The 27896-nt window shown below is 40.5% G+C and overlaps 1 protein-coding gene and 1 long non-coding RNA gene across 3 annotated transcripts in view; one reads left to right on the top strand and one right to left on the bottom strand.

Moving 5' to 3' along the window:
- Positions 1-27896, top strand: part of MICU2 (mitochondrial calcium uptake 2) — a 142795-nt gene that overhangs the window by 17214 nt on the left and 97685 nt on the right. For both annotated transcript variants that reach the window (XM_040448014.1, XM_040448015.1), the window contains exon 2: positions 18413-18557. In XM_040448014.1, coding sequence (XP_040303948.1) covers positions 18413-18557 — 145 coding nt within the window. The remainder of the gene's footprint in view (positions 1-18412; positions 18558-27896) is intronic.
- LOC121012731 (uncharacterized) lies at positions 18-5979 on the bottom strand. Its single transcript, XR_005782260.1, has 3 exons — positions 5880-5979; positions 5286-5292; positions 18-29 (listed from the first exon to the last, which is right to left on the bottom strand). It is a non-coding gene; the product is annotated as an uncharacterized LOC121012731 (long non-coding RNA).

Raw genomic sequence — 27896 nt, 5'->3', positions numbered from 1 at the left:
GACAGGTGAGCACCATCTGATCAGCAGTGCTACATCTCTCGAGGTGTAATAGGAAAGCCTGTTTCTTCCAGTAGACATGCCAAGTGTAAGATACATTAATGGCGAGCCAGGAAAGTGATTATAAGCAGACATCGGGATTTAACCAGGAAACCACTGCAATAGAAAGTGGACAGTCAGTGGTATAATATGAGCCAAAGGCACACTTTTTCAAAAGCCTAATTATAAGTAAACATGTTTTATTTGTAATTGATTTTACTTATTTATGCAATACTGCAACTGTTTTGTTTTTAAATTAGGACTTTGAGTTTCAAGAGTAGACTTGGCCACCGGGCAGTGATTAAATCCATCATAAACTACCATCATGAAAAGATTGCTTCTTGAAACACCGTCAAAATACTATTTTATTGTGGTTACTGAAATTCCTTCAAATATATCAGGAAGGGAGTTGGAGCTGTTGGCTCTATCTTGATTCTTAAAAATTACTCATGTTGGGTGTTTTCTTGAAATATATGTATGTTACAGAAAATTGAGGAGAAAAGGCAAAAAGGAAAGTGTAAAAACTGTCTTCCCTTTACCATGACTTAAAAAAAACTTGCCATTATTAAAGTTCTGAGTTTTATATCTTGATTAGGAAGGTTTTTCTTAGAACTTTGCAAAACAATATTATTTACAAAATATTTTTTCATATTATAGAAATAAAGTTAATGGCTCACTAGAGTAAAAGTGAGCTGTCCTTGACTTTTGGGGGACTGTCTCTTGCCCCTGTATCTTTGCTCTCCAATCTCTTCTTATCCATATTTCTATATAGTGGTTTCTCTGCTAAAAGCTGTTAAGTTTTTATTGTGCTAAGTACCTAGATAGTGCCTTATTTAGAGTAGTGCCTAGTTTGGGGAAAGCACCCTACAGTGGCTTTTGCACCGCATCGGTGAAAACGTACGATGATGTTATACAGCGAAGATGTCCTTTAGGACACTGCTTTGTCCTGGCCAGACAGCAGTTGTGTATTCTTTATTTAAATCTAGTTTAGCTGATGGGAAATGTAAGACATTTTTGAAGGACCTGGAATTAGAAAATAGGTTTCTCATTTTATATTTAGTCCTGTTTGGGAAGCTTTTTTTTTTTTTCCTTTGAAATTTTAAGAGATCCCTACAGCCAAATGTTGAAAACAGATTGAGTCTGATATTCATCTCAGTTATTTAAAGTTAATTAATTGTATACACTATTCTAATATGGGCAGTACTCAAAATTGGAGCATTTTAAGATTTTTATTAATCATTGTATTTTATCATATTATCACATATTTGCTGATGCATCATTGTCACTTACTTCTTATCTTTGAATAGGTTGTGAATCCGTTTAAGAACGTGATGAAAGGTGTATACTTTCTTCCCCAAAGTGCATGTACACGTTTTCACGCATAATTTCAGGGAGTTATGGACACCAGGAAGTGTGACCATGTAGTGTGGGGACTTAGAGCCTGTGCCAGATCTAATGTGTTAGACTACATCCCTTGTCCCTTCTTTCTTCATATTATGAAATGTTTGCAATGTTATATCTGAAATTATTTCTAGTGCACTGCTTTTATCATGTCTCAGTGCGTTACTCCTAGCTTTTCAGTGATGTTACCCTCAAGTCAGATAATTTACGGTATTACTCTTCCCTTTCACCAATTCTTTGCTTCTGTTCGACTCTGCACTCTCTTTTCCAGCCCAGTGTATGGTCCATTAGCCCTGTTACACTCGCTTACCCTGTGTATAGCTTTAGAAAGAGAACACACACCTTTGTCTGTCCCTCTCCTTTAAGTCTTAAAGGCCCATTGTCTGAGGGAGCGTCTTCACGTTTCCTCTCTTCACCCTGTGGCCTGGAAGTAGGTTGGGTTATTCAAGTTCTCAGAGCTTAGGATTCTACTTACAAATTCACAGGAATGTTATTCATACTGGTAATCTGTAGTACATATATAAAGGTTTTAATTTTGTCCATTAAGTAAACAATAGCCATAAATATTGCGAAATTAAGTTTATACTGAACAAAGTGACAAAATCCATCCAAGTATGTAAATGTTAAGAGCTAGTTCCTCTTTGGGACTTCCCTGGCAATTCATGTTTGGAGATTTGGGTTGCCTGAATCATGTCAGCACTTCAGGCTCTGCTCTTCTTCTGTCCCCTGCTCTTCCCGAGATTCAAGTAGAGTTATTCTCTGGGTTGTAAAAAACACGGGAGTAAATTATCTCCAGGTACATTTTAACAAGGTTACCCCAGTGCTAGTTCTGCCCATGCCTACCCTTAAAGTACATATGTAGCAACTTACCATCAACCACAGGTTTTTACTGGTTTTGTTTCTCATATAAGATTCTAAAATTCTCAGGGACGTCTGGGTGACTCGGTTGGTTAAGCATCCAACTCTTGGTTTTGGCTCAGGTCATGATCTCACAGTTGGTGGGATCGAGCCCCATGTTGGGCTCTACACTGACAGCATGGAACCTGCTTGGGATTCTCCCTCTCCCTCTCTGCTCCTCCCTGTTCACTCTCTCCCTCTCAAAAATAAAAAACTCTAACTTAAAAAAAAGATTCTAAAATTCTCAGGGGTCAAGATAAAATTTTTCTTAACGTGTACCCAGAGAACTTCATTTAGTACACACCTCACTGTTTCCTAGGCAAATGCTAACAGTTCTGCTAACTTCGTGTATGATTCACTGGCACGGTTTTATATGGCTTCTTTCCTGTATTTGCATGTTAAGTTATAGAAACTCATGATTCCTCATTTGACCCAAGTGTTGTAAATGACATAAAGCGTGGTAGAGAAGTTGAAGGAGAAAAGTGACTGAGTACTTAAAGTAATGGCATTTGAAATAGTAAAATGGGAAATTCTCTTCCATTTATTTATTTAGCAGTTGTCTACTTTACTTATGCTTAAAGCAAAACACAAACAGTCTGTTTGGTTTTCCAGTCAATATACAACAGATTCTATTATGGAATCGTTTTAAATCTTCACTGTTACAGTATCCTCAGAAATTACTATATAAAAGGCATGGATATCTTCTCATGAAATTTGTCCAAAGAATAAAGTACAAGCCGAAAGAGAGATTTTGGCAAATCTTTGCCAGGTCTTAAGTGATTTGCTTGAATAATAAATTAATTTGCCAAAATATATAGCCATATCTGTGTATGACTTGTTTTTCTGTATTGTGTATTTTTATTGTGTAATCTGTGCATCACTTTTTTTAACTGGCGATTTAATTTGTAAGCATCAACAGAAATACAAGTGGCATGCGTCCCAGTACCTTTGCTCGTAAACTCTACCTGCTTTGCCAATGCTTGGTAAAATGTCTGGCTCATCCCCCGCTCGTTTCCTACCAGTACATTCTGATAGCAAAATTTTATCATAAATACACTGTAAAGTTATGTCAGTGATCTCCAAGCCAAAGCTGAAACAATCCGTTAAAACCTAAAGCAAACATGATGTAAGGCCTGAAATCCATTAGGTCATTCATTCAGATTTACAGGAGAGTGTGAGCAGCTGGTGTAATCCAGTTGAGAGCATTCTGTTTCTGAGATTCTATGGTTTCTACAATCGGCAAAAAATAAGGCAATATTCTCTGGTACGGTTAACACTACCCCACCTGTCAATGGCTTTACCTCTTTCCTCTTCCCAAGAAGGCATTTTTAAAACCGAAGAACTTAGCAGGATACAGTAATTTGTGGTTATAATAACAGGAACCAAGGGGCCTTTATTTCCTTTTGCGTGAGAACTTCTTTAGTGCAGTTGCACATGACAAAGTGCACACCTACCTAAAGATATTTTAATAAGTTAATGGGGTTTTAAATGTGTAAACACACAAAACAAACTTTTGTGTATCCACACACCAAAATCTTTTTAAATTACTACTTTTTTACCGTCACACTCTGGGTTTGGAATTGGTTCCCATTCGTAAAGACCCATGCGTTCTGGCCCGTTTTCTTTTTTTTAACCATTTAGCAATATTAACCATGTGGTAGGCACTGGTGATACAGAGGGGCAAAAATGCATTTTCTGTTCTTAAAGAATTCATTGTATTGGACAACGGACGATTCCAGCACAGAGCTTGATGAAAGTTTACTCTGGGTTCGCTATGCTCCTACCTGAGAGGCTACCTAACCCAAAGTGGCTACTTGAGGAAGGATTCCTAGAGCAATAAGTAAGTTAGCCAAATGAAAAAAGGGACCAGAAACAAGTAACTATGTTACATCTTAGCTTTGTGAAGTGTTTTGACTACAGTCAGAAGCAGAGTAAGTGGTTATTTAACCTGTCTTCTGGAAAGGTACGCAGTAAGGTTTATCGACGCTCATCACAGGTAGCCGGGTAAATGCGGAAGCTTAAGGACACAGGAGCAAACATCAGTTTCAGGAAAATCATATTAGCAGTGAACAAAACTAAGGTTGACATTTTATTTTTTTAAATAACTTTTTAAAATTTATTTATTTATTGTTGAAAGAGAGAGAGCACACAAGCTGGGGACAGGCAGAGAGAGAGACAGACAGACAGAATCTGAAGCAGGCTCCAGGCTCTGAGCTGTCGGCACGGAGCCCGACGTGGGGCTCGAACCTAAAGACCCATAGACCATGAATGAGATCATGACCTGAGCCAAAGTCAGACACTTAACCGACTAAGCCACCCAGGCGCCCCGACATTTTAAATTAATACAATATTTATTTTACACAAAGACCTAGTTCTTAATAATAATAGTACCAATGGAATATTTATTTATTTATTTTACCAATGGAAGTTTTAAATAGAAATATAGTTTTGTTTTTATTTTTTTTTTTAATTTTTTTTTCAACGTTTATTTATTTTTGGGACAGAGAGAGACAGCGCATGAACAGGGGAGGGGCAGAGAGAGAGAGGGAGACACAGAATCGGAAGCAGGCTCCAGGCTCCGAGCCATCAGCCCAGAGCCCGACGTGAGATCGTGACCTGGCTGAAGTCGGGCGCTTAACCGACTGCGCCACCCAGGCGCCCAGTTTTGTTTTTAATAAATTGCAAATCTGCCCCTTCTTTCAGGCTTTTGTTATCTTTCCATTTATTTGAAGGTTTTTTTAAAAATTTGTTTTTGTTTTGGATGCAATTTCTGTTTATATGCAAGCAACAAATTGCTGTTCTCAAAAAATAATTCCACTCTTTGACCAAATTCTGTGTAGGGTTAGGGTATGGGGCTAAAGGAACTTGGTGCCAGGCAAACTGCTGTCAGTATTCAGCCACAAGCTTTACGTGGCCATCCACACAGTGAGTGTTCTTTTAACTGAGGGGACAGACAGACTTTTCCTGGGACTTGGGGATGGAAGTCTGAGTAGATCACAGAGAATGTGGCAGTCTGGGGAGAAAGCAGTGCAAAGTACTATAGGAATGAGTTACTTTCCTTCTGCAGTCCCAAACTATAAAATACTTTACAGCTACAGACTGCAGCTGTTCCCCACAAAGGGGTGGGAGGGAGGAGAGAAGGGCCCATCCCTTCTTTACTCCAGACTGGGTCATTTATTGCAGGATACGGTGTCCTAAATGCTGTTATCTTTAGCAGCAGCCTCTGTTTGTGACTCAGCCCTCTGATAGCAGCACTTTCTCCGGGCTTACCTGAAATTCTCAGTTTTGAGAACTTTTTGCATGGATGAGTTCGTTGCAGAAATTAGACCACAGCTTCCACCACAAAAGGTTCTTTTTTACTGCTCTGCTGCCCAAAGGAGAGAGACCAGAATCCAAATAAATTTACTGATACCAGACCTGTTTCTAACTTCCTACTTAAACTTAATTGTATCATCTTGAAAAATACTAGTCTGATGCATGTCTCATTTTGAAAAGTAAGAAGTCACAATGTCATGGGTGATAAATAACAGGGGAAAAGTAATGACCATAGTTTGAAATTGATCATCAGTGAGACATACACATTTGCAAACCGCTAGGTGCTCCTTTCCTACTTCTGTCTAGCACTTCCCACCTTCCATTCCATTACGCCTCCCCCGCTAGAAAGTGAGCGCCTCTTTATTTTATCTCCATACAATGCCAGGTCAGAGGAGATGCCTGGTATTTGTTAAATAAGTTGGTGTTGAATAGTTTTAGCAAGAGTTCACAAAGTAGTTTACCTTCTCCTGTGGGAGCCGGGGGAAATAAACTGAAGTGACTCAATCATTCCCTTGGAAAATGTTACTTAGTTATGGTTGCAATGAGTGATATTGATGAAACTTGGGATTGTAGTTTTAAGTCGAGACTCTAGTCTTTTTTTTTTTTTTTTTAATCATATGAAGCCTAATTTAAACTTTTTGTTAAGAGCATAAACAGAAGTTTATGTCGTTGTTATGTACTTCCTGCAAGGTAATTATGGAAGAAGAGAAAGTGAGTATTCTGTTCACTGATCTCATCAGGAGAGAGAAAGCAGTTACTCGAAGAGAAGGCGCTTATGTTTTTACTCATCAGCGTCCCCTGCCAGTGGCCACTCCCCTCTACACGGAACTCTACGCTTTTTTTTTAAGTTAATATAAGCATATGCCATTTCATTACTGCACTTATCCAAGGAAAGTCACACTAGCGTTCTTCTAGTCTCTGGAAAGAAGTCTAGGCTAGGCCCTCACTAGACCAGACAACGATCAGAAGCCAGCCAGAGTCATTCCCGGCACTTCAGGGTCTTCTAAGAGTGACTTTTGTCTCCTTGGCTAATATTCTCTCATTTTGTAGAGTTTATTGTGAAGTATAGCTTATGCAGTTAATATTTCTAATTTAGTCTGGCAGGACTTTTTTTTCATATACGATGAATTCTCCCCCAATTCAGAACAAAATCGGAAAGTTCTAATGACTGAAATTTGTCCACTTGTAAAAGTTTTCTTTAAGAAGAAAAGATAGTCTTTCAGATGGGCCACAGAAAGTTCAAAGACAGCAAAGCAATAATATGGTATCCAGATTGTTACAAATTCCAAAATAAAGGTCCCAAATGAATACGGTTTTACTACGTTTGGTCTAATGCATTGTGGGTATATTGGATATATTGAAAGCATTGTAAGGAAGGCTCTTTCTTTTCTCACTTTCTTCCTGGGAATGCAGAAAGCAAAGAATGTTCAACAAAGAACAGAGAGCTAACTTTTTCGAATTTGTCACTTCATGGATAAAAACTAGAGACAGAATGGTGAAGCACCTGTTGCTTTAAAGGCAATAAACTAGGGAAATGTTTTAACAGAAGTCATCAGCTTTCAAAGATCTCTTTTATCCACTTCACATCACTCATTGCTCTTAATTCCTTTGTCACATTTTTTCCTGCATTACAAGTAATCCTCGAAATCCATGGAGCATTTTATATATAACCAGAACCATGTGGATGGTTCTCACGTGTTCAGCATAGCCCCAAATCCCAGCATTTCTGCTGCCCCTCCTTCCCCACGTATTTAGCTTTAGATGCAGGTTTGAGAAGCAAATAGTTGTGGTGATGGGAATTCATCTCCCTGCCATCACTTTCCACCTACCACGACTCTAAATTCAGTCTCTGGTGGGTTTCGGATGACAAGAGAGCCACCAACAGGCCCCCGGCGTTTCTTTGATCTCCACCACTACATTCTATACTCTTCGTTCTGAGGGGCTAGTTTCTCCAGCAGCTGCTGCCCTGTGCCAGTCCGCTGGTTATTTATGTGTAACAGTATACGTTGGCCAACAGAGCAGATCTGTGGAGGTATCTTACGAAATCTCATCATTCAGATAAAAGTTACGATTAATACCGTTTAGTCCGTTCCTAGTAGAAAAGTTCTCTTGAACTGCGGTGAATGAGATGAGGACGGGCAAAGAAGCTCTCTCCAGCCCTCTGGGTCGAGTGGTTTGAATGTGCTTTCATTTCCCTACATAACATGTAAGACTGAGACGTGTCTTTTAAGAATAACCTTAGAATAGGGGCATCTGGCTGGCTTAGTTGGTTAAGCGTCCGACTCTTGATCTCAGCTCAGGTCTTGATCTCAGGGTGGTGAATTCCAGCTCTGCGTTGGGCTCCGCGCAGGGCGCGAAGTCTAAAAATCAATAAAAAATTAAAAACAAATCATCTTAGAAATAAATTATGACTTCTCCTTTACTGTGCCCTTTTTTGGGTATTAGCCCTTTAGAAAACAGCTTTTGAGATAACCAACAATAAAGGCATCATGGTTTCAACCTTACTTCGATTTTCTAACATCTGCCTTACTTAGGTTTTCTTTTTTTTTTTTTTTTATTTTTTCTTTTTTTTTTTTAAATTTTTTTTTTTTAATTTTTTTTTCTACGTTTATTTATTTTTGGGACAGAGAGAGACAGAGCATGAACGGGTGAGGGGCAGAGAGAGAGGGAGACACAGAATCGGAAACAGGCTCCAGGCTCCGAGCCATCAGCCCAGAGCCCGACGCGGGGCTCGAACTCACGGACCGCGAGATCGTGACCTGGCTGAAGTCGGACGCTTAACCGACTGCGCCACCCAGGCGCCCCTAGGTTTTCTGAAAGAGACTAAAACTGATCAGTTTCCTCTGAGGCCTTCCAGGATTATTCAGACCCGAAGTACATAAATTCAAAGCTTCATTTCAGTAAAGTTTGTTTTGTTTTGTTTTTTTGTTTTACACTATTATTTTGGAAATTGATGTCTGATTTTGCCCTTTCTCTTTCCGGAGCACGGCAGTTAATCAGATGTTGAGTTTTTGTGTCTGTCATGCATGTGGATGTTCTTTTCCCTGATTGCTTTTCTTCGTGCTTTTCTTCTGCCTTCTGTGTGACTTCCCCCCCCCCCATCATGTAGTCCATATATTACTGCAAGGTTGATTCTAATCTTTTCTGTTTCTTAAAGTATTTTACGTTTTATAATGGCGTTTTCTCTTATTTAGTGAGACCAACTCCCTTCTCAAATGTTTCTGTTGTCTGTCTGGCATCTTATCTTGCTTTCTGATGTTGTAAGGTTGCCACTTTTGTTTCCTATGGTTTTTTCTTATTTTCTTTCAGAACGGGATTTTCATTGTTCATTGTTTCTTGTTGTTCTTCATTTTTCCCCACAGAACTCGTATAGTCCCAACACTAGGTTTTAAACAGACTTTCCAACCAAACACCGTGTGTGCCAAAAACCATGTGAATGTTTATCCTTGACTTCTTTCCATCTTGATCTAAGCGCTCTTTATCTTTGCATTAGAATATTAGCTAAAGAGCAGGATGTTAACAGCAACATCAACTGTTCCATCATTTAGCTGCCTGAGGGCTCCATGGTCATGAATAAGTATTTCCCTCTGCCCGGCCAAGTCATAACTTCTGATATTGGCCCCCTTTGGTAGAACACAGGAGGGGGAAAAGGACAACTGTTGGGCCTGCAGTGAATGCAGAGAGTGACAGGAGCTTCCCGTGGGACGTCCTGTACTTTTCTCTGGCCTTCACAGCCCCTGCAAACCAGGAGATGTGATGTCAGTGACAGCAATGCACCTGTCCCGTATGATAACTTTGTACAGATTGGGAACACACACCCTTTCCTCAGTGCACTTTGCTCCCATTTGCCGGACGATTGCATGGTGATTCCAGCGAATGGTGCCCCATGGACTTGTGCAATGCACACAGCTGTCCAGGGTGGCCCTCATCAGTGAGGGATTTCAGGATGTCACCCACTCACTCCCCCAAATGACACTCTCCTCCCTGGAAGAAGAAACTACTTTTCGGTCCTAGTGTTTTCTTACAGTTGGATCCAAATGATCAGAAGGTCCTTCTAGGACAAGTTTAAAGTAGGAGGTTAGGAGCTAGCCTCGGCATGGCTGTACTTACTGCTTTTTATTTTTTTGTCATGATGTGGGAGGGAGGTTTTAAGAACTTTCACATCAGTTTTTAGAATTTTGTTTCTGTTTTGTTTTGTTTTTTAGTGACCCTTTGATTTTATTAAGAGTTAACGCTCTTAAGAAGGTACCTTGGGGCGCCTGGGTGGCGCAGTCGGTTAGGCGTCCGACTTCAGCCAGGTCACGATCTCGCACTCCGTGAGTTCGAGCCCCGCGTCGGGCTCTGGGCTGATGGCTCAGAGCCTGGAGCCTGTTTCCGATTCTGTGTCTCCCTCTCTCTCTGCCCCTCCCCCGTTCATGCTCTGTCTATCTCTGTCCCCAAAATAAATAAACGTTGAAAAAAAAAAAATTAAAAAAAAAAAAGAAGGTACCTCATACCCTCTTTTTTTTTTTTTTTTTTTTTTTTTTTTTTTTTGGAGGAACCTAGTATAGTAGAAAGGACCTTTCCAGATTTTATTTTCAAGTGAATTATTATGTTGATTGAGATTAAAAACCAAAAATCCAAAGGAAAAAGAAAACTTGTTTATGCAGTAGATCCTTTAATACCTGGAGAGTCCAACTTCCTCTGGTGCTGATATTCTCTCCAGAGCCTTGGAACAGTCCTCTGTACTTAGAGATTTCAGACATGAACATCTACATTTATGCTGAAATGTATATCCTAAATAAATTGCTTGTAATTATGGTTTGCCTTATGCTACTTTTTGTCTTTGAAAGGAATTGATTTAGCCCCAGGAAAAAGCAGTCGCATTTCTCTTCACATCCCGAAATCCCCCACACCTGTGTTTCAGCATACTGATACGTTTTTCGTAGATGCTTTTCCTGTAAGTGATACTGCGTTATGACTAGGAATACACTGGTGGTAAGTTCTTTTAAAGGTGTACGTTAACAGTTTTGGAAAGATGAAAAGATTCACATCCTGTGGTCTAATTTTATTTGACATATAATAGTATTTATGACAAGCCCAAACCACGTCTGCTTAGTTTTTCTGAAAGACATTCTATTTTCACTGAAGATTCTACTCATTTTCAGTTTATGTAAACATAGGCCTGGTATTTTTATCTAACACACATTCTACAAAGTACTTTGGATATATTGTAGATCAGACAGTAATGCTGAATTTATATAGCATCATCTGGGGTGTGCATGTGAGTGAATCTTCCAGATGACTAAAATTACCCTTGCAAGCAGTAAAACATCCTTTTTATGCGAGATGTGCGTTAACATTTAAACCGTGTTACATATTTTCATACACTTTTAACAGAATATTCCCTACATAAATTAGCAGTTTCTCAATGCCTGAAGATCATCCCCATAAATAGCCCCAGAGGCTACTGACTGGTTGTCGTAACGGTGATTGGTTCCGACTCAGGCAGCCAGGTCTGTTGTACATTTGTCTTCTTTCCTATCTCGCTGTCAGGCTATTTAGACCTCACTTCTGCCATCAGTGTATGTGCCTCTAGCATTTATAACTTAATGTTTTTAATGTGCTGGGATGCTGAAACTTAATAACCCAAGCTTATTAGATCTATTTGTAGGTTAAGAGTAAGTGTTGAATCGTGGTATGAGTTTCCTGTAGAATCGGTGAGGTAGGTTCCAGCGTCCCACATATATGGTGGCTGTTGTATAAATTAACAGAAGAAAATGTCAGTAGCCAAGATGACCTTTCCAGTGTAGTGTGTGTGCCATTCTCCTCTTCGGTCCATTTATGTTTTCATATACCCCAGCAACCCTCTACACCATGGATGTGCCCCCCCCGCCCAAGCTCAGAACTGACTTTAGTATAGTTTGCTGTACTGCAGCTCCTTGTACCCCCTCTTGTGTGATGTGGTTCAACCATCTTCTGCTCTGCGATGCCTTTCTGAAGTCTTCCAAGTAACAAGACAGTTCATTGGTCCTCTCTCTGCCTTCTCATAGAATTTTTTCTATAATTCTATTAGAGCATTTGTTAAAATTGTATCATAGTAGTAATAGCTAACCTTCTAGAGCACTTAGTGTGTGCCGGGCATTATGATAAGGGCTTTGTGTGTATTATTTCACTGAACACTCATTCTTTTTTTTTTTTTTTTTTTTTTTTATTTATATATGAAATTTATTGTCAAATTGGTTTCCATACAACACCCAGTGCTCATCCCAAAAGGTGCCCTCCTCAATACCCATCACCCACCCTCTCCTCCCTCCCACCCCCCATCAACCCTCAGTTTGCTCTCAGTTCTCAACAGTCTCTTATGCTTTGGCTCTCTCCCACTCTAACCTCTTTTTTTTTTTTTTTTTCCTTCCCCTCCCCCATGGGTTCCTGTTGAGTTTCTCAGGATCCACATAAGAGTGAAACCATATGGTATCTGTCTTTCTCTGTATGGCTTATTTCACTTAGCATCACACTCTCCAGTTCCATCCACGTTGCTACAAAAGGCCATATTTCATTTTTTCTCATTGCCACGTAGTATTCCATAGTGAACACTCATTCTTTAAAAGAGCCTTTGAATGATACAGGGAGATGAAAAGATACAGCATAAGGAGTGTAGTCAACAATTTTGTATGGTGACGGGTAGTGACTACATGTATTGTGCTGAGCATGGAGTAACCTATAAAACTGTTGAATCAAAGTGATGTAACGTTGCATGTTAATTACACTTAACTTTGTTCAATGACTAAAAAATAAATAAAAGACCTTTTGAAGTAGTGACTTCTGTTTTGTCCGTTTTATGCGTTAGTTAAGTGAAGAAGGATAATACGACTTGACCAACTGATAGAGCTGGCATTTAAATCCAAGTAGTTTGATTCCAGTTTCCACATTTTTCATATGAATCAGATGAGGCACAGAGAGGTCACTGGTCCAGATTTCACATGTCTGGTAAGGGACAGAACAGGAATTTGAATCCCAGGCAGTTTGGCCTGAGAGACAGTGCTCTTATTAATTATTTACTCGCTATGCAGCACTCCCCCCTGTAAACTCCTTGAAGGAAGACCTCATAGTACCCATCTATATATCTACAGAACAGTGACACATAACAGGTTCTTCAACGTTTGAGAATGAATTAATGAGCTTTTCCTTGCCTGATATGCAAGAATACTAAGCTGCGATTTGCTCATATATTGTTACTCTCAGATATAACTTTAATATTTTGACCTTTATTGTTCCTTCTCATCCTTTCCATCTAAACTGATATTCTGATGACACAAAGTCTATAAGCCAATGTCTTTGCCTTAGTTCAGCTTACCAAGCCCAACCTACCAGAGATAGGCCACGTATATGCCAAAGTGAGAAAGAGACTAAAGGAAATGAACGGAGGTTAAGCAAATGAGTACCCAAAACAATATCAATAACAATAATAACGACAGTAATCGTTCAAGGAATATGAAAGCAGCAGCCAACAATTTTTACAAAGCCACCTGAAAACTCCTGTTTTGGGGATGCTTGGCTGCCTCAGTCAGTAGAGCATGAGACTCTTGATCTTGGGGTTGTAAGTTCAAGCCCCACACTGGGTGCAGACATTGCTTAAAAATAAAATCTTTAAGAGGCCCCTCGGTGGCTCAGTCAGTTAAGCATCTGACTTTTTGATTTTCAGCTCAGTCATGCATGATTTCAAGAGATCAAGCCCTGCATCAGGCTCTGTGCTACCAGTGCAAAGCCTGCTTGGGATTCTCTCTCCCTCTCTCCCTGCCCCTGCCCTGCTCTCTCTCTCTCGTTCTCTCCCTCTCTCTCAAAATAAATAAGGGGCGCCTGGGTGGCGCAGTCGGTTAAGCGTCCGACTTCAGCCAGGTCACGATCTCGCGGTCCGTGAGTTCGAGCCCCGCGTCGGGCTCTGGGCTGATGGCTCGGAGCCTGGAGCCTGCTTCCGATTCTGTGTCTCCCTCTCTCTCTGCCCCTCCCCCGTTCATGCTCTGTCTCTCTCTGTCCCAAAAATAAAATAAAAAACGTTGGAAAAAAAAATTTAAAAAAAAATAAATAAATAAACATTTTTAAAAACCTTTAAAAATAAATAAATAAATCCACCTGAAACATGTAAGAGAAGGAAAGAAGGGAAGGTGGGAAAGGAGCATGCAAGCGTGTGTGTAGGAAAAGAACGCAGACGAAAGAGAGAGTTGGGGAGGAAGGAAAAGTTGTTCATTCTTGACAATTAAATCCATCCAGTAAGTCTGAAATATGATCAGAATTGGTTACACAAATGAAGTAAGGCAGGAATAAACCTGACAGGTAAACAAAAGATTAGAAATGGCAAATTAAATGTAACATTATGTGTCATATGTTTATACTTCAGTGATCTAGGTTTGTCATCTAAATTCTGTGAAGTAAGCATCTATATATATGCACATCAATTATGCTAGTGGTTTTTAAAATTCAATACTGGGTGCCTGGCTGGTCCAGTCAGAGGAGTGTGCAACTCTTGATCTTGGGGCCATGAGTTTGAGCCCCATGTTGGGTGTAGAGATTATTAACTAACTAACTAACTAACTGAACTTAAAATTCAGCTACTGTATGGTAAAGGTGACCTAAATAAAACTAACTTGTTGGTTCACCAACCTGGAATTATAAAGGTTCTAGTGATTTTAAAACAGTACTTTCCCCCCCCTAGGTAAAGTTCATTGTAGCAAAGAAACATTAGAAATCCTACATTGATTGAAGGAGAGAAGCCATAGTTAACATTTAGGAAATGGACAACCGTTAGCCCAGGCCTAAATATGGCTAATTCTTGTTGTAGTCATTTTTATTCTCTAGAGCCTAGCTCTAGATCCCACTGTTTTCACGAGCTTCCTCAGCCATTGTTACCCACACTGCTTTCTCTGTTTTGCTAACTTCTGTAAGTCTTAGAGGAGCGAGCATAGGGTAGTGGTTGAGACTGGGGTTATTGTCACACTGCCTATGCTGTGGACTTACTTGCTGTGTTAATCTGAGCAAGCCGCTAACACTTGACAAGCCACGGTTTCTTCTTTTGTAAAATGAAGATGGTAAAGACGTCTGCTGTTGGGGCCATCGCGAAGGTTGTAAAGACGTTAGCACGCTGCCCTGCGTATACTCCATATTAACACAAGCTGTTATTGTTAGGCTTTACTACTATCCTGTTGCCGCCTTGACTCATACGTGTCCTGTCTCTTCCTAGAGAGACCTCAAGTTAGTAGATGCTCCAGTAAGTTTTTACTTGAAGGGTGGATTAGGATGCGGGGACGACTAATAGGAAGAGACTGACTTGGAGCTTCCACTTTGTGTTCCATAAGAGAAGTGGTAGGATTAGAATCGACGATGGTGGCGACCTCCAAGTGCTAGCTGTGTACTCAGTAAGCAGAGTGGGAGAGGTGGCAGAAAGGATGAGGGAAAAAAAGAGACATTGTGCCATGGGAGTAATGCCATGGGAGTTGAAAGGTTTGTAGGTAGTTGAAAGAATAGGTTTGTTTATACCACGAAGTAGCAGGAATTAAAGGCCACAATACCAGAGTGAATTGTGAGGGTGTTAGTAGCGGTTGTCAGACGGTTGTATTTCATACCATCTGCTGATAAAGTCATGGTGGTAGGACAAATTTGGAGGTCATGTGCTTCTAAGTGACCTTCTAAATTCATGGCCTGTGATTCATATGACAACTTTAAGCTCAGAGATCCGCCCGTGAAAGGGAGTCTTAGTTTCACCTCCTCTGCTTTTTCTTGTTCACTGGAGAGGATATTTAATCAAAACTGGAAGGGATGACAACCCAGTCGACCATTACTTAAAATGGCACTTCCCAGAATAATTGATTCTTCTCAAGACTCTACGGAAATGTTATGCTTATGCAAGTTACAGACATACAGGCATATGGAAAATATGGAATGGTAACCATGAGATAGGGGATTTTTAGGGTCTAAATCTCCTAGAAGAAAAAAATAGGATTTCTTTGCAAGTAGTTTTCATGTCTTGCTGTAAAATAGTGGAAGGTTTGTTTTTACTTCTTGGTCATTTTTGACACACCAGGAAAGAATAGGATTGCTACAAGGGGGAGGACATCATGAAAACCAAGAGACACAGAGGTAACGGTCCATCCTGTTATGAAACCATTTGAGGAGGAGCATAAATGAGTAATTGACTCCTTTTAGTTGGTTGAAATTTAAGAGTTTGTTTACACAACAAGGATTAAGTTGGGCAAAAAGCTCTTCTTTTAATTAGTCAGGAGCAATTTAGATATTAGGAAGCATTAAAAAAAGACGTTTGTTTAAGAATTTGGAAATATAGGGGCACCTGGGTGGCTCAGTCGGTTGAGCGTCCGACTTTGGCTGAGGTCATGATCTCGCGGTGCGTGAGTTCGAGCCCCGCGTCGGGCTCTGTGCTGACGGCTCAGAGCCTGGAGGCTGCTTCGGATTCTGTGTCCCCCTGTCTCTCTGCCCCACCCCTGCTTGTGTTCTGTCTCTGTCGTGTCTTTCAAAAATGAATAAACATAAAAATTTTAAAAAGAATTTGGAACTACACTATATTTTTGTATGGATCACTCACTTTTGTTAATTTCTTAATAAACTATACAATAATATTAGTATAGTAAATAGAACTATTCTCTAAACTAATAGTATATATGCCCTTAACTTCTTTCCATTCTTTTACTGTACTGTATTCTCTCTCATATCTAGGACTTTGGCAGTGCTGTGACATTTACTGAGAAGACCCTTACCCGCTCTCCCCTATCTCATTTGTATCCTTTTTTTCACTGCCAAAGCACTTAGTACATGCTGGTAGGAATTAACGTTTGTCTTGTTTACCACTGTTTTCCTACACATACTCAGTATCAGTTTCTTAAATAAAATAATAATGTTATCTGTTACTATATCTGCCTCATATATAAAATGTTTGGAGTGTTAATAAAATCCAGTTTCCTTCCTTTTTTCTTTTTAGAGAGAGACAGCATGAGTGGGGTAGGGGAGAGGCAGAGAGAGAGAGAGAGAGAGAGAATCCTAAGCAGGCTCCATGCTCATCGTGGACCCCAACACGGGGCGCGATCCCATGACCTTGGGATCATGATCTGAGCTGAATTCAGGAGTTGAATGCTTAACCAGCTGAGCCATCCAGATGCCCCAAAATTCACTTTTCTGATGATTAGGATAAGAGTATGGAGTAATATAATTAAAACATGACTCTTGGGTTATTTTTGTGGTAGTAATTTAAGGAGAAATAAAAGGAAAGACACAAATAGACAAGTTCTGGGGAAGATAGGGGTTCAGATCGTTGCAGTATTACTGAGTATGTATGTTTAGTATTCTGGAATGCACTACATAGACCACCACAGAGGTATGAAACTAGCTGGTCGAAGAAAGCAACAGTCAAACCGAGGAGAGAGCATTAATACTAGGCAAAGGACTGAGATCAGCCCAAAAGGAGCTGTTGACTTAGAATTTTGTTGGCTCTGAATTTGGAGAGGTTGAAGCAACTAGAATTCACATTTTTCCCCCCTTTCGATTCTAGTCAGTGAACATCACTGTGTGTCAGGGCAAATAATAGGTTCAGTGGTAGTAACTGTGAAAGGAAAGTGACGTGTCCAGGGAGGATGCTGTGGTTCAGATCAGAGCAGTGTTGTAAGGAAAACAATCCAAGGTGAGAGGATGCTTTCGGATTTCTGCATCTACTGCTATCTTGACATTGGTGTCTGCGTTAACCCCTGTGTTGTCTTCTTCCATATGTCTAGGATACGATGCCCGGCCTCGGATGGGAGGTGAGTGTGGTAGGTAAGGGTCCAAACACTGCGAGTTGGACACTTCTGGTTTTTCATACTGGCTGTGCCATTGACTTTAGTCTCCATGCCTCCTGCAGTATCTGTTGTTCAGTTATGGTGAGGACTGAGTAATCGTGTGGAAGGCTTTATTAGTATAGTCCCTAGCACATGACAAGCGCTCAACGAAGGGTTAGCAACAAAGATTTCGATATTGTCCCTATCCACGTTTGAGTCGAGATCTAGGTGCCGTTGCCTGAGATATACAGGCTCTTGTACTAATAGTATTTTACCAGTTCCCATTTCTTATCCTTTTAGCACTTTCCACCTGTGACGTAAGTAGATTTCTGAAAGCAGGGCTGTTTATCAGACATGATATGTTTTATCTTCGTGAAAAAGCGCAACTGTACTTGAACTCTTGCCTACCCATCTCTCTGATTTTATTGACTGCCACACTGTTCCTTGAACAGTTTCTAGCTTACCTAGAAACACACACACACACACACACACACACACACACACACACACACGGGAATCTCATGGGTTTGGATCTTACTCTACCCCCTGCTTAGAATTCTCTTCCTCCAGAGAGCCCCATGGCTCAATGACTGCACTCATTTAGTCTCTGTAAGTGTCCGCTCTTTAGAAAGGCCTCCCCTCACCGTCCTCTCTAAAATACTACCCCTTATGACTTTTATCCGGCTTGCTCTTGCTTCCTGGCGCTTCTCATTATCCTCCATGATTTTCTGTGTGTATTCATTAGTTGTCATCTTCTCACTCTGTCTTGTCATTCACCATTGTCTCCTCGAGCCTGAAAGAGGGGCAGGTAGACACTCAAGTAAATAGTTGTTAAACGAACGATGTAAACATCCGGAGATTGGTAGACCTAGACACTGAAACTACTCTTTCAAGATCGTGTTAAAAGTAGCTAAGTTGAGGACTCATCCTAAAAAAAAGTCTTAAATTGCAATCTCTTTTTCTTTTAGAAAATGGCTGACTCTGGAGAGATGGGAGAAAAACTGTCCCTTCGTAAACAGCGCTTCATGCAGTTTTCTTCACTGGAACATGAGGGCGAATATTACATGACACCGCGAGACTTCCTCTTTTCAGTAATGTTTGAGCAAATGGAACGTGAGTTGCTTTTTGGATTTCTTAAGTTTTTAAAAAAAAAATCAACCATTAAGGCTGAAAAAATTCTATTTTTCAGAATTGGTAACAGCTTTTCTTCATTTTCTTAAAATTTTTTCTAATGTTTATGTATTTTTGAGAGAGAGAGAGAGACACAGAGCACGAGCAGGGGAGGGGCAGAAAGAGAGGGAGACATAGAATCCAAAGCAGGCTCCAGGCTCCGAGCTGTCAGCACAGAGCCCGACGCGGGGCTCGAACCTACGAACTGTGAGACCATGACCTGAGCTGAAGTCGGATGCTTAACCAACTGAGCCGCCCCAGCGCCCCTTCATTTTAATTACAATTCTTTGTGCCACGCATTTGCTCATTGTTTAGACTTTATCTTCTTTGTGACACAAATTTAGTTCAACTTTTTATGTATTTATCTAAGAAATAGTTGTTTTGTATATGGGTTTTTCTAAAGAGCCAGAGGAAAAATAGGTACGTTTTTAAATGTCACTAACTAGGTTCTTAATAGAATGAATTTACTCAGGATATTAGTTTTTGGTGCTATTGGTGTTTTAAATTGGGCAAAAAAAAAAAGGAAACTAGATGAGAGCAATGGGGGGGAACCCACAAATACAATAAGAAGCAAAAATCCACTGTACTTTTCTGCCCTAAACCGTCAACTTTTAGTTACTCCAAATGATGTTAGAAATTCTTAGTTTTATTACCTAAACTAGTCCCTTTTGCTTTGCAGAGAGTAAACTGGGGCCTGTCCTCTGTGCCCTCTATTCTAGACGTGTTCTCTGAAAACTCCTTGCCTCGCTGACCCCTGTCAGAGTGTGCTAGAAGTACTGTGCGGTAGGTAGCTGTGTGGGCGAGGCCACAGGGAGCAGTAACCGAGTGCGGGTTGAGTTGAAAAGACCACGAAGACTTGGGAGAGCACTGTCGAGATTGAGACGTGACTTGACCAAAAACAAAATGAATCATTGTGGCATGCTGTAGACACTAAAACCGAAGAACTGGGTTCGGTGTAGTGACAGGTCAAACCGGAAAACAGATAAGGGCCATATTGTACAGTAACCCTATGCAACCGTCAGAGACTCGTGTGTTTGGTAGAGTTGGGTGGACATCGTTTGTGACCAGTGAGGGACCAGTGAAGGTTTGTGAGCAGAAAAATAAATGTAGGTTATTTTGGTTACCTCTTCTTGGGAGGGGAGTTTGGCAGTATATATCAAAACCCTTAAAACATGTACTCACTTTGTTGCAGTAAATTCCCGCTAGAAAACTAATTAGTCTAAGTAAATGACTGGAGAGATACAAAAGAATTTTTTTTTTTTTATGTAGTTTAGCCCCCCCCAACGTGTAGAGTTTGAACACGGTGATTCCTATCCTCACAGCAAGAAAAAAGCTGAAACATTAAAAATCAGCAACTCTTTTTAGATCCGTCAGAGAATTGAGACCACAGGGCGCAGGGACCTGAAAACTGGGGACAGGCAGATACAGAGAAGCAGAGCTTACCCAGGGCAGAAACTGCCCAGAAACCACCACTGCAGCCAGCATCTGGTAGGCATAGTTAGAGAGTGGTTTGGCTAATTGCTAGAGTCTGAGCATGGGCTAGCTTGAGAGGGAAGAACTTGTGAAGACCCAGCCACAAGGGTCCCAGGTACTTTTGTGAGTTTTAGAGGAGCCCCACCACGTGTCACAGTGGAGATCTGAGAAAAATCTTCCCTCCTTCCCTCAAGGGGAAGGGAAAAGTAATCATCCAAAATACTCCCAGAGCATTCGGTTCTCCTTAGCAAAGGCCTGCACAGACAGGACGCTGTTTTACCAGATCCCGACCCACTGGTGTTTTACCACAGCCCAACCGACCTTAAGGAGTGTACTACCCACCTCTGGCCCCCTCTAGCCTTTCCGTCTCACTTAAGAAGGAAAACAAAAACCTGAAAGCACTTGTGAGGATCACAGCCCGGGGACACAGGCTCACTAGCCCACTGAGACCTAACCACAGGCTTTGGAAGAGCTTCTCCCCCCCACCTCCCCACACGTCAGCAGGGCTCCCGTCTGACGGAGGGTTCCGACTGACAGAACCGTGCCTCTCGGGCCACGTGTACGAAGGAGTCTCTAGGGAAATGGAAGCAGCAGAGGAGACAAAACAAGGACACCAGAGGAAATTGTAGCCTCTGACACGGGCAGCCAGAGCAGACAGTAAACCCATCCTGACGTCGTCCAGATAAACAGAACCGCACACTTAAGACCTATTTCCTTAAGTAACGTTGGCCTGCTAGATCGTAGCTGGCTCTCAGAAAGGTCAGTTGGCATGCCAAAAGGCAAAAGGCAGTCTGAAGAGACCAAGCAAACACCAGAACCAAATCCAAAGATGGCAGAGGCTTTGGAACTAGCAGACCAGAATGCAAAATAACCATGATTAATATAACTAAGGACTCCAGTAGAAAAAGTACCCAACATATAACAGAGAGGTAATGTAAGCAGAGATGGAGAAACTCTTAGAATCAAAAGGAAACGTAGAAGTCAAAAACACTACGATAGAAATGAAGAGTGCTTTTAATGGTCTCATAAGAATAGTGCCCTGGGCCGAGGAAATAATCAGTGAGCTTGAAGACATGTTAATTGAGACTTAAACTGAAAAAGAAGAAAGACTGGAAAAAACAGTGTCCAAAAAATGTGGGGCAATTCAAAAAAGTGTAACATGCACATAATGGCTATACCAGAAGAAGAAAGAAGAAATATTCGGAGTTATTAACAACTGATAAATTTCCAAAATTATTTGTAAACACCAAACCACAAATTCGGGAAGCTCACAGAATTCCCAGCAGGATAAATATTTTTAAAAACCCTATATCTAGGCATATCATTCACACTGCAGAAAATCTCAAAGAGAAAATTAAATCAAAGACTAAGAGAGACGAAAATCAAAGAGAGGAAATAGAAGTCGGGGGGGGGGGGGGAACCTTCACCTAAAGGGAAACAAGGATAAGAACTATATCATACTTCTCTTCAGAAGCTATACAAGCAGGAAGAGAATGAAGTAAAATACTGAAAATTTTGAAAGAAAAAGCCACCAACCTAGAATTCTGTATCCAATGAAATTATCCTTCAACAGTGAAGGAGAAGTAAAGAATTCCTCAAACAAAAACTGAGGGAATTTGTCATCAGTAGACAGATCTGCCCCAAAGAAATGTTAAGTTCTTCTGAAAGAAGGAAAAATGACAGAGGTCAAAAATTCAAGTCTACATGAAGAAAGTTACAGAGTTAGAAATGGAATAAATGAAGACCCAAGAAAATCAGCTTTCTTAACGGATCTGACAGTTTTCTCGAAATAACAATAGCAGCAATGATGATAGCTTATGGAAGAGTGACATGCATGCCAGCCGCGTTCTGAGGAGTGGGGTTGAGGAACCGGGGGGATGCTCTGCTATAAGGCACCTGCACTACCCGTGAAGCAGTATGGTGTTACTTGAGGGTAGACTTAGGTTAGTTATAAATGTATGTTGCACACCTTGGGGAAACCACTAAAATATATTTGAAGAAATATAATTGACATGCTATGAGAGGAGAGAATCCAATTATACAAAAAAGACAAAAAAGGAAGCAAAAAACAATGATGAACAGAGAACAGTTACAAATATCATAGATAGTAATCCAACTATATCAGTAATCACTTTAGCCATGAAAGGTCTAAAGACACCAATCAGAGACAGGTATCTCATTTATATGTGTTATGGAAAAGAAACTCACTTTAAATATAAAGACAGAGATGTAAAATAAAGGGATGGAGAAAGATGTACCATGTAAACCCTGCAAAAAAGAAAGCTAGAATAGCTATATTAATTACAATAGCTATATTAATTACAAACAAACCATATTTCAGAGCAAGGGAAGTTTTCAGGAATAAAGAGGGGCATTATATCATGACAAAAGGGGGCAGTTCTTAAGGAACACATAACAATCCCTACTGTGTATGTGGCCAACTACAGAGCGTCAAAATACATGAGGCAAAAACTGATAGAACTGCGAGGAGAAGTAGGTGAATCTACCCTTAGGCTGGAGACTTCAGCAGCCCCGTCGGTGATTGGCAGCAGCAGGCAGAAAATGAGTAAGGATGTAGCCACGCAGCCCAGTCAGCCAACGGGATCTATCCGAGACTTACAGAATACTGTATCCAACGACAGAGGATTACACTCTCACTCCAACCTGGAGCCTTCACCAAGACTGACCACATCTGCGGCCATCAAACACACCCAAACAAACTTAGAAAAATAAAAATCATATGAACATGCGCTCAGGCCACAATAGAATTAAACTAGAAACCGGTAACAAAGGTAACTGGAAGTTTTCACAATATTTAAAGATCAGCCACTTCTTTTTTTTTTTTTTTAAGTTTGTTTATTAATTTTGAAAGAGTGCACAAGTGGGAGAGCGGCAAAGGGAGAGGGAGAGGGAATCTCAAGCAGGCTTCGCCCTGTCAGTGCAGAGCCCGACGCAGGGTTCGAACTCACAAACCGTGAGATCATGACCTGAGCCCAAATCAAGAGTCAGACACTTAACCAGCTGAGCCACCCAGGAGCCCCTAAAAAACACACTTCTAAATAAAACATGAGTCCAAAAAAAAGTTTTAAATATTTTGAACTAAATGAAAATGGAGATACAACCGATGAAAATTTATGGGCTACAGCAAAGGCCATGCCTAGGGGGAAATTGTTAGCACTGAATGCAGGTTAGAAAAGAAGAAATACCTAAAATCCAGAATCTAACTTCCAATTTAGCAAATTCAAAAAAGAAGAGCAAGTTAAATCCAAAACAAGCAGAAGATAAAATATTGGAGCAGATACCATTGAAATTTGAAACAGGAAATTAATAGAGAAAATCAATGAAACCAAAAGCTGGACTTTTGGAGAGATCATAAAATTGATAAACCTCTAGCCAGGTTAACCAAGTGGGGCAAAGTAGTATCATATGATTCTCATTCTGTACAAAACCCATAAAAGAAAAGATTATTTTTAAAGTTGGCTATATTCTGAGTAAGTAACATTAAGATTTCAGAATTCCTTTTAGGAAAAGTTGTTCTTTTATCTGGAAGAAATACCTTAAGGAATCTATCTAGTTATAAAAAGTAATATCCTTTGGGTATGGCCAACGTTGCAGAATTAGACAAAGATGGGCTAAGTATTTCTGCATAATAAGGAAGTGGGAAATTTGGAGCCTTCAGCTGGCATCTTCAGAAGGAAGTTGGGACCCTCAAGAGAATCCTTGGAAGGAATGGTGTGTAAGACTGAGTGGCAAATTCAGTAACATGTAGGACCAGGCAGAAAAGTATTATGTAGATCGAATCAACGTCCAATATGATGGTGGTGGGGGAGAAGGGGTCAGCTGTAAGAAGCATTCAAATTTCAAAATTGTGTAAAACACCCTGCTACGCAGCTAAACATTTCGGCAAGCATAATTGGGTCCGTAGACCCCAGTTTGTAACCCGTAACCTATAGATTCGGTGTAATTCCAGTGATAATCCCAATGGCGTGGGACGCCTCGGTGGCTCAGTCTGTTAAACGTCTGACTTTGGCTCAGGTCATGATCTCACAGTTCGTGAGTTCGAGCCCCACATCGGCCTCACTGCTGACAGCGCGGAGCCTGCTGGTGATTCTCTTTCTCTCTCCCTGTCTCTCTGCCCCTCTCCTGCTCACACTCTCTCAAAAATAAGTAGACATTAAAAAAAAATTTTTTTTTTAAGTCCCAGTAGGGTGTGTGTGTGTGTGTGTATGTATTATGACAGGCTGATTTGAAAATTTGAATGGAAAAACAACAGGCCTGAACTATCTAAGACACTCCTACCAGCTTACGACTTATTATAAAGTTATAGTAATTAATATCAAGTGGCATTGGTACAGGAATAGACAGATTGGCCATTGGAGCAGGATAGAGCCCAGAAACACATGGGCATAAGTGGAGCTCATGTATGATAGAAGGGGCATTGTAAATCAGTGTGGAAAGGAGGACCTATTCAATGAATCTACTCTATATGGAAGGAGATAATTTTAAAATTGTTAAATTATAAAAATAATTTTAAAACTCTGTCTCCTTGGGCTAGAGAAACATTTCTTAAAACACAAAAAGGACTAACATAAGAGATTGACAAATTCGACTATATTAAAATTAGAACTTCTGTTTATCCAAAGTCACATTAGAAAAATTGAAGACAAGCCACCAACTGGCAACATTTATGTACAGCGCTGACAAAGAATATTTAAAATATGTACAAATCTACAAATCAATAAGAAAAAGACAACCTGATCAAAAAATGGGCAGAAGAAACAAGTAGCATTCACAGAAGAGGAAACATACAAGAACAATAAACTTAAACATATATTTACCTTTATTAGTGACTACAAGATACAAGTTTATACCTTTTAGATTTTCAGCAGTCAAGTCTCTTAATAACAAAGGCTATAGAGGATATAGATCAATAAGGCCTTTTATATCCTATTGGTTATAAGCATCGACTGGAACAGGTGCTTTAGAAAACAATTTGGCATTGCCTTGTAAAGTTTGCATAACTTTTGATCTAAAAAGCCCCTTCCTCTGTGTATACATACTGCACAACCAACAGGAACACTTGCCCATGTATAGAATATATATATAAGAATACTCATAGCAGCAGTAGTAGCAAAAAAAGCTAGAAACAACCCAAATGTCCATCATTTAGAGAATGGATAAATACACTGTTCGTGTGTTTATACGATGGAATTTTATTTAGTAGTAAGTGAACAAACTGAAGAGATCAGCTCCCATCGTGTCAACCTGAGGAGCTCCATGGACCTGCTTCCCACTGAAACTGATTAAATATTTTAAGATATCATTTAAAGTCTCTAGAAATGTTCTTAAGGCCATACAGCACATGGAGAAGCGTAAATTCAAAAAATCAGCTAAAATTGGATAAGAAATGAGGGTCTGTAGTGTTTGAACTAAGACTGATCCCTCCCTCCTTTCAGTTCATTGAGGCCGAAACTCCATTCCAGACTGGTGCAGCCAAGAACACAGGGTTCCCTCTACCCGCAGCTCCTAGTCAGAAGACTCACTTCCCAGGGTTGAGCAGGACACCGGCATTTCTCATCCTGCCTGCCCTCAGTTACTTGCCAAGGCTAAATTCTGTGCAAGTGCAGTTCAGAGGTCGGAGCTCCCTTCTTGCCCCCCCAGACCTCACTTACAGAATTGAGAGTCTGCCTTGGGCTCTGTGCCACTGAGAATATTGAAACCTTGATTTCTCTTTTCCCAGCTCATAAGGCATTGCTTCCACACTGAGACTGGAGATTACTACCACCCACCTTTTGGAGTAGAGGTGTCAGAGCCCTACTCCCAGCTCTAGAGGCCTGGGTCAAAGATATTGCCTGGGGGAAGAAGCAGGTGGTAAAAAAATAAAAATAGTTCCTAATCTCTTTGCAAAGAAACTGACTTTATTTTAAACAGCAGAGAGAAGCTTAAGCCTGAGGATGCTCTAAAAAAAAACAGGTAGAAGAGTGTGGTGAAAGGTAATTGAGAGGATTTTGATAGGTTCAGTGAAGATAACCAGCTTAACTGTAGGCTGGCTAGTTTGCAGAAAAGAATGAGAGAAAGGCAGCTAGAAGGAGCCCTCCTGGGTTCATAATAAATATTAAATACTGACCATGGGAACCATGCCTTCAAGGAGCCCAATTTTGATTGTATTATTGTCCAAAGCAATCTGTGTCCCAGGCATTCTCAGAAACAATAGTTAGCTGACAGTTAGTGGAGCTTAACACCGTGATACGGTCAGGGAAAGGGACCAGGAGAACTGCCAAAAACTATTGTCATCCCAGTGATTGTGGGCACACCCAAAGTTGTGCCTCCCCGAGAAGCAACGTCCGAGGCTTAACACACATAGAAAACACAAAGTAAAATGGTAGATATAAATCAGCTATGTCAGTACTACCATCAGATGGGAATGGATCGAGCAATCCAATCAAAAGGCAGAATTCGTCAGACTAGATTTTTTTAATTCCAATTAACATACAGTGTTATATTAGTTTCAGGTGCACAGTATAGTGATTCGGCAATTCTGTACTCAGTACAAGTGCCCTCCTTAATCCCCATCACCTGTTTAACCCATCCCTCAACTCCTCTCCCCTTCGGTAACCGTCAGTTTATTCCATATATTAAAAGTCTGTTTCTTGATTTGTCTCTTTTTTTCCCCCTTTGCTCATTCTGTTTCTTAAATTCCACATAGGAGTGAAATCATAGGATATTTGTCTTTCTCTAACTGACTTATTTCACTTAGCATGTATACTCTCTAGCTCCATCTGTATCAGTGCAAATGGCAAGATTTCATACTTACCATGGCCAAATAATAATCTAGTATGTATATATATAGGACACATCTTCTTTATCCATTTATCAGTCCATGGGCACTTAGGCTCCTTCATATCTTAGTTATTGTCAATAATGCTGCAGTAAACACAGGGTGCATATATCCCTTTGAATTAGTGTTTTTGTATTCTTTGGGTAAATACTCAATAGTGCAACTGCTGGGTCGTAAGATGGTTCTATTTTTAGCTTTTTGAGGAACCTCCATACTGTTTTCCGCAGCGGCCGCACCAGTTTGCATTCCCGTCAGCAGCGCAAGAGGGTTCCTTTTTTGCCACATCCTTGCCAACACCTGTTGTTTCTTGTGTTGCTGATTTTAGCCACCTCCGACAGGTGGGAGGTGATAGCTCATCGTAGTTTTCATTTGCATTTCCCTGATGGTAAGTGATGATGAACATCTTTTCATGTGGTCAGACTAGGTTTAAAAACAACATCCAACTAATTGCTGTTAATGGCAGACGCAGTCTAGATGCAAAAAAGAAAAAGAAAAAGGAGTGAAAGTGAAAAGATGGGAAAAGATATACAAACGACCACCACAAGTATGCTGGAGTGGTTCTACTAGTATCAAATAAAATAGACTTTAAAAAATGTTACCAGAAATAAATAGGGACATTTTATAATGAGAAAAGGGCCATCCACCAGCAAGATATAACTGTGCATCTAGTAAGAAGAGCATATCAAGATACATGAAGGAAAAACTGTAGACCTTAAGACAGAAATAGATAATTCAACAATCATAGAGGCTTCAGTACCCACTTTTTTTATTGAAAAAAAATTTTTTTTAACGTTTATTTATTTTTGAGAGAAAGAGAGCACGAGCAGCAGAGGGGCGGAGAGAGAGGGAGACGCAGAATGGGAAGCAGGCTCCAGGCTCCGAGCTGTGAGCACAGAACCCGACTCGGGGCTCGAACCCGCAAACCGTGAGATCATGACCTGAGCTGAAGTCGGACGCTTAACCGACAGAGC

This window comes from Herpailurus yagouaroundi, unplaced genomic scaffold (assembly GCF_014898765.1).
Source record: "Herpailurus yagouaroundi ecotype Mexico unplaced genomic scaffold, PumYag 197, whole genome shotgun sequence".
In the NCBI taxonomy this organism is placed as follows: Eukaryota; Metazoa; Chordata; class Mammalia; order Carnivora; family Felidae; genus Herpailurus; species Herpailurus yagouaroundi.
The sequence above is the reverse complement of the archived record's forward strand: the minus strand, read 5'-3'. Positions and strand labels throughout refer to the sequence as shown.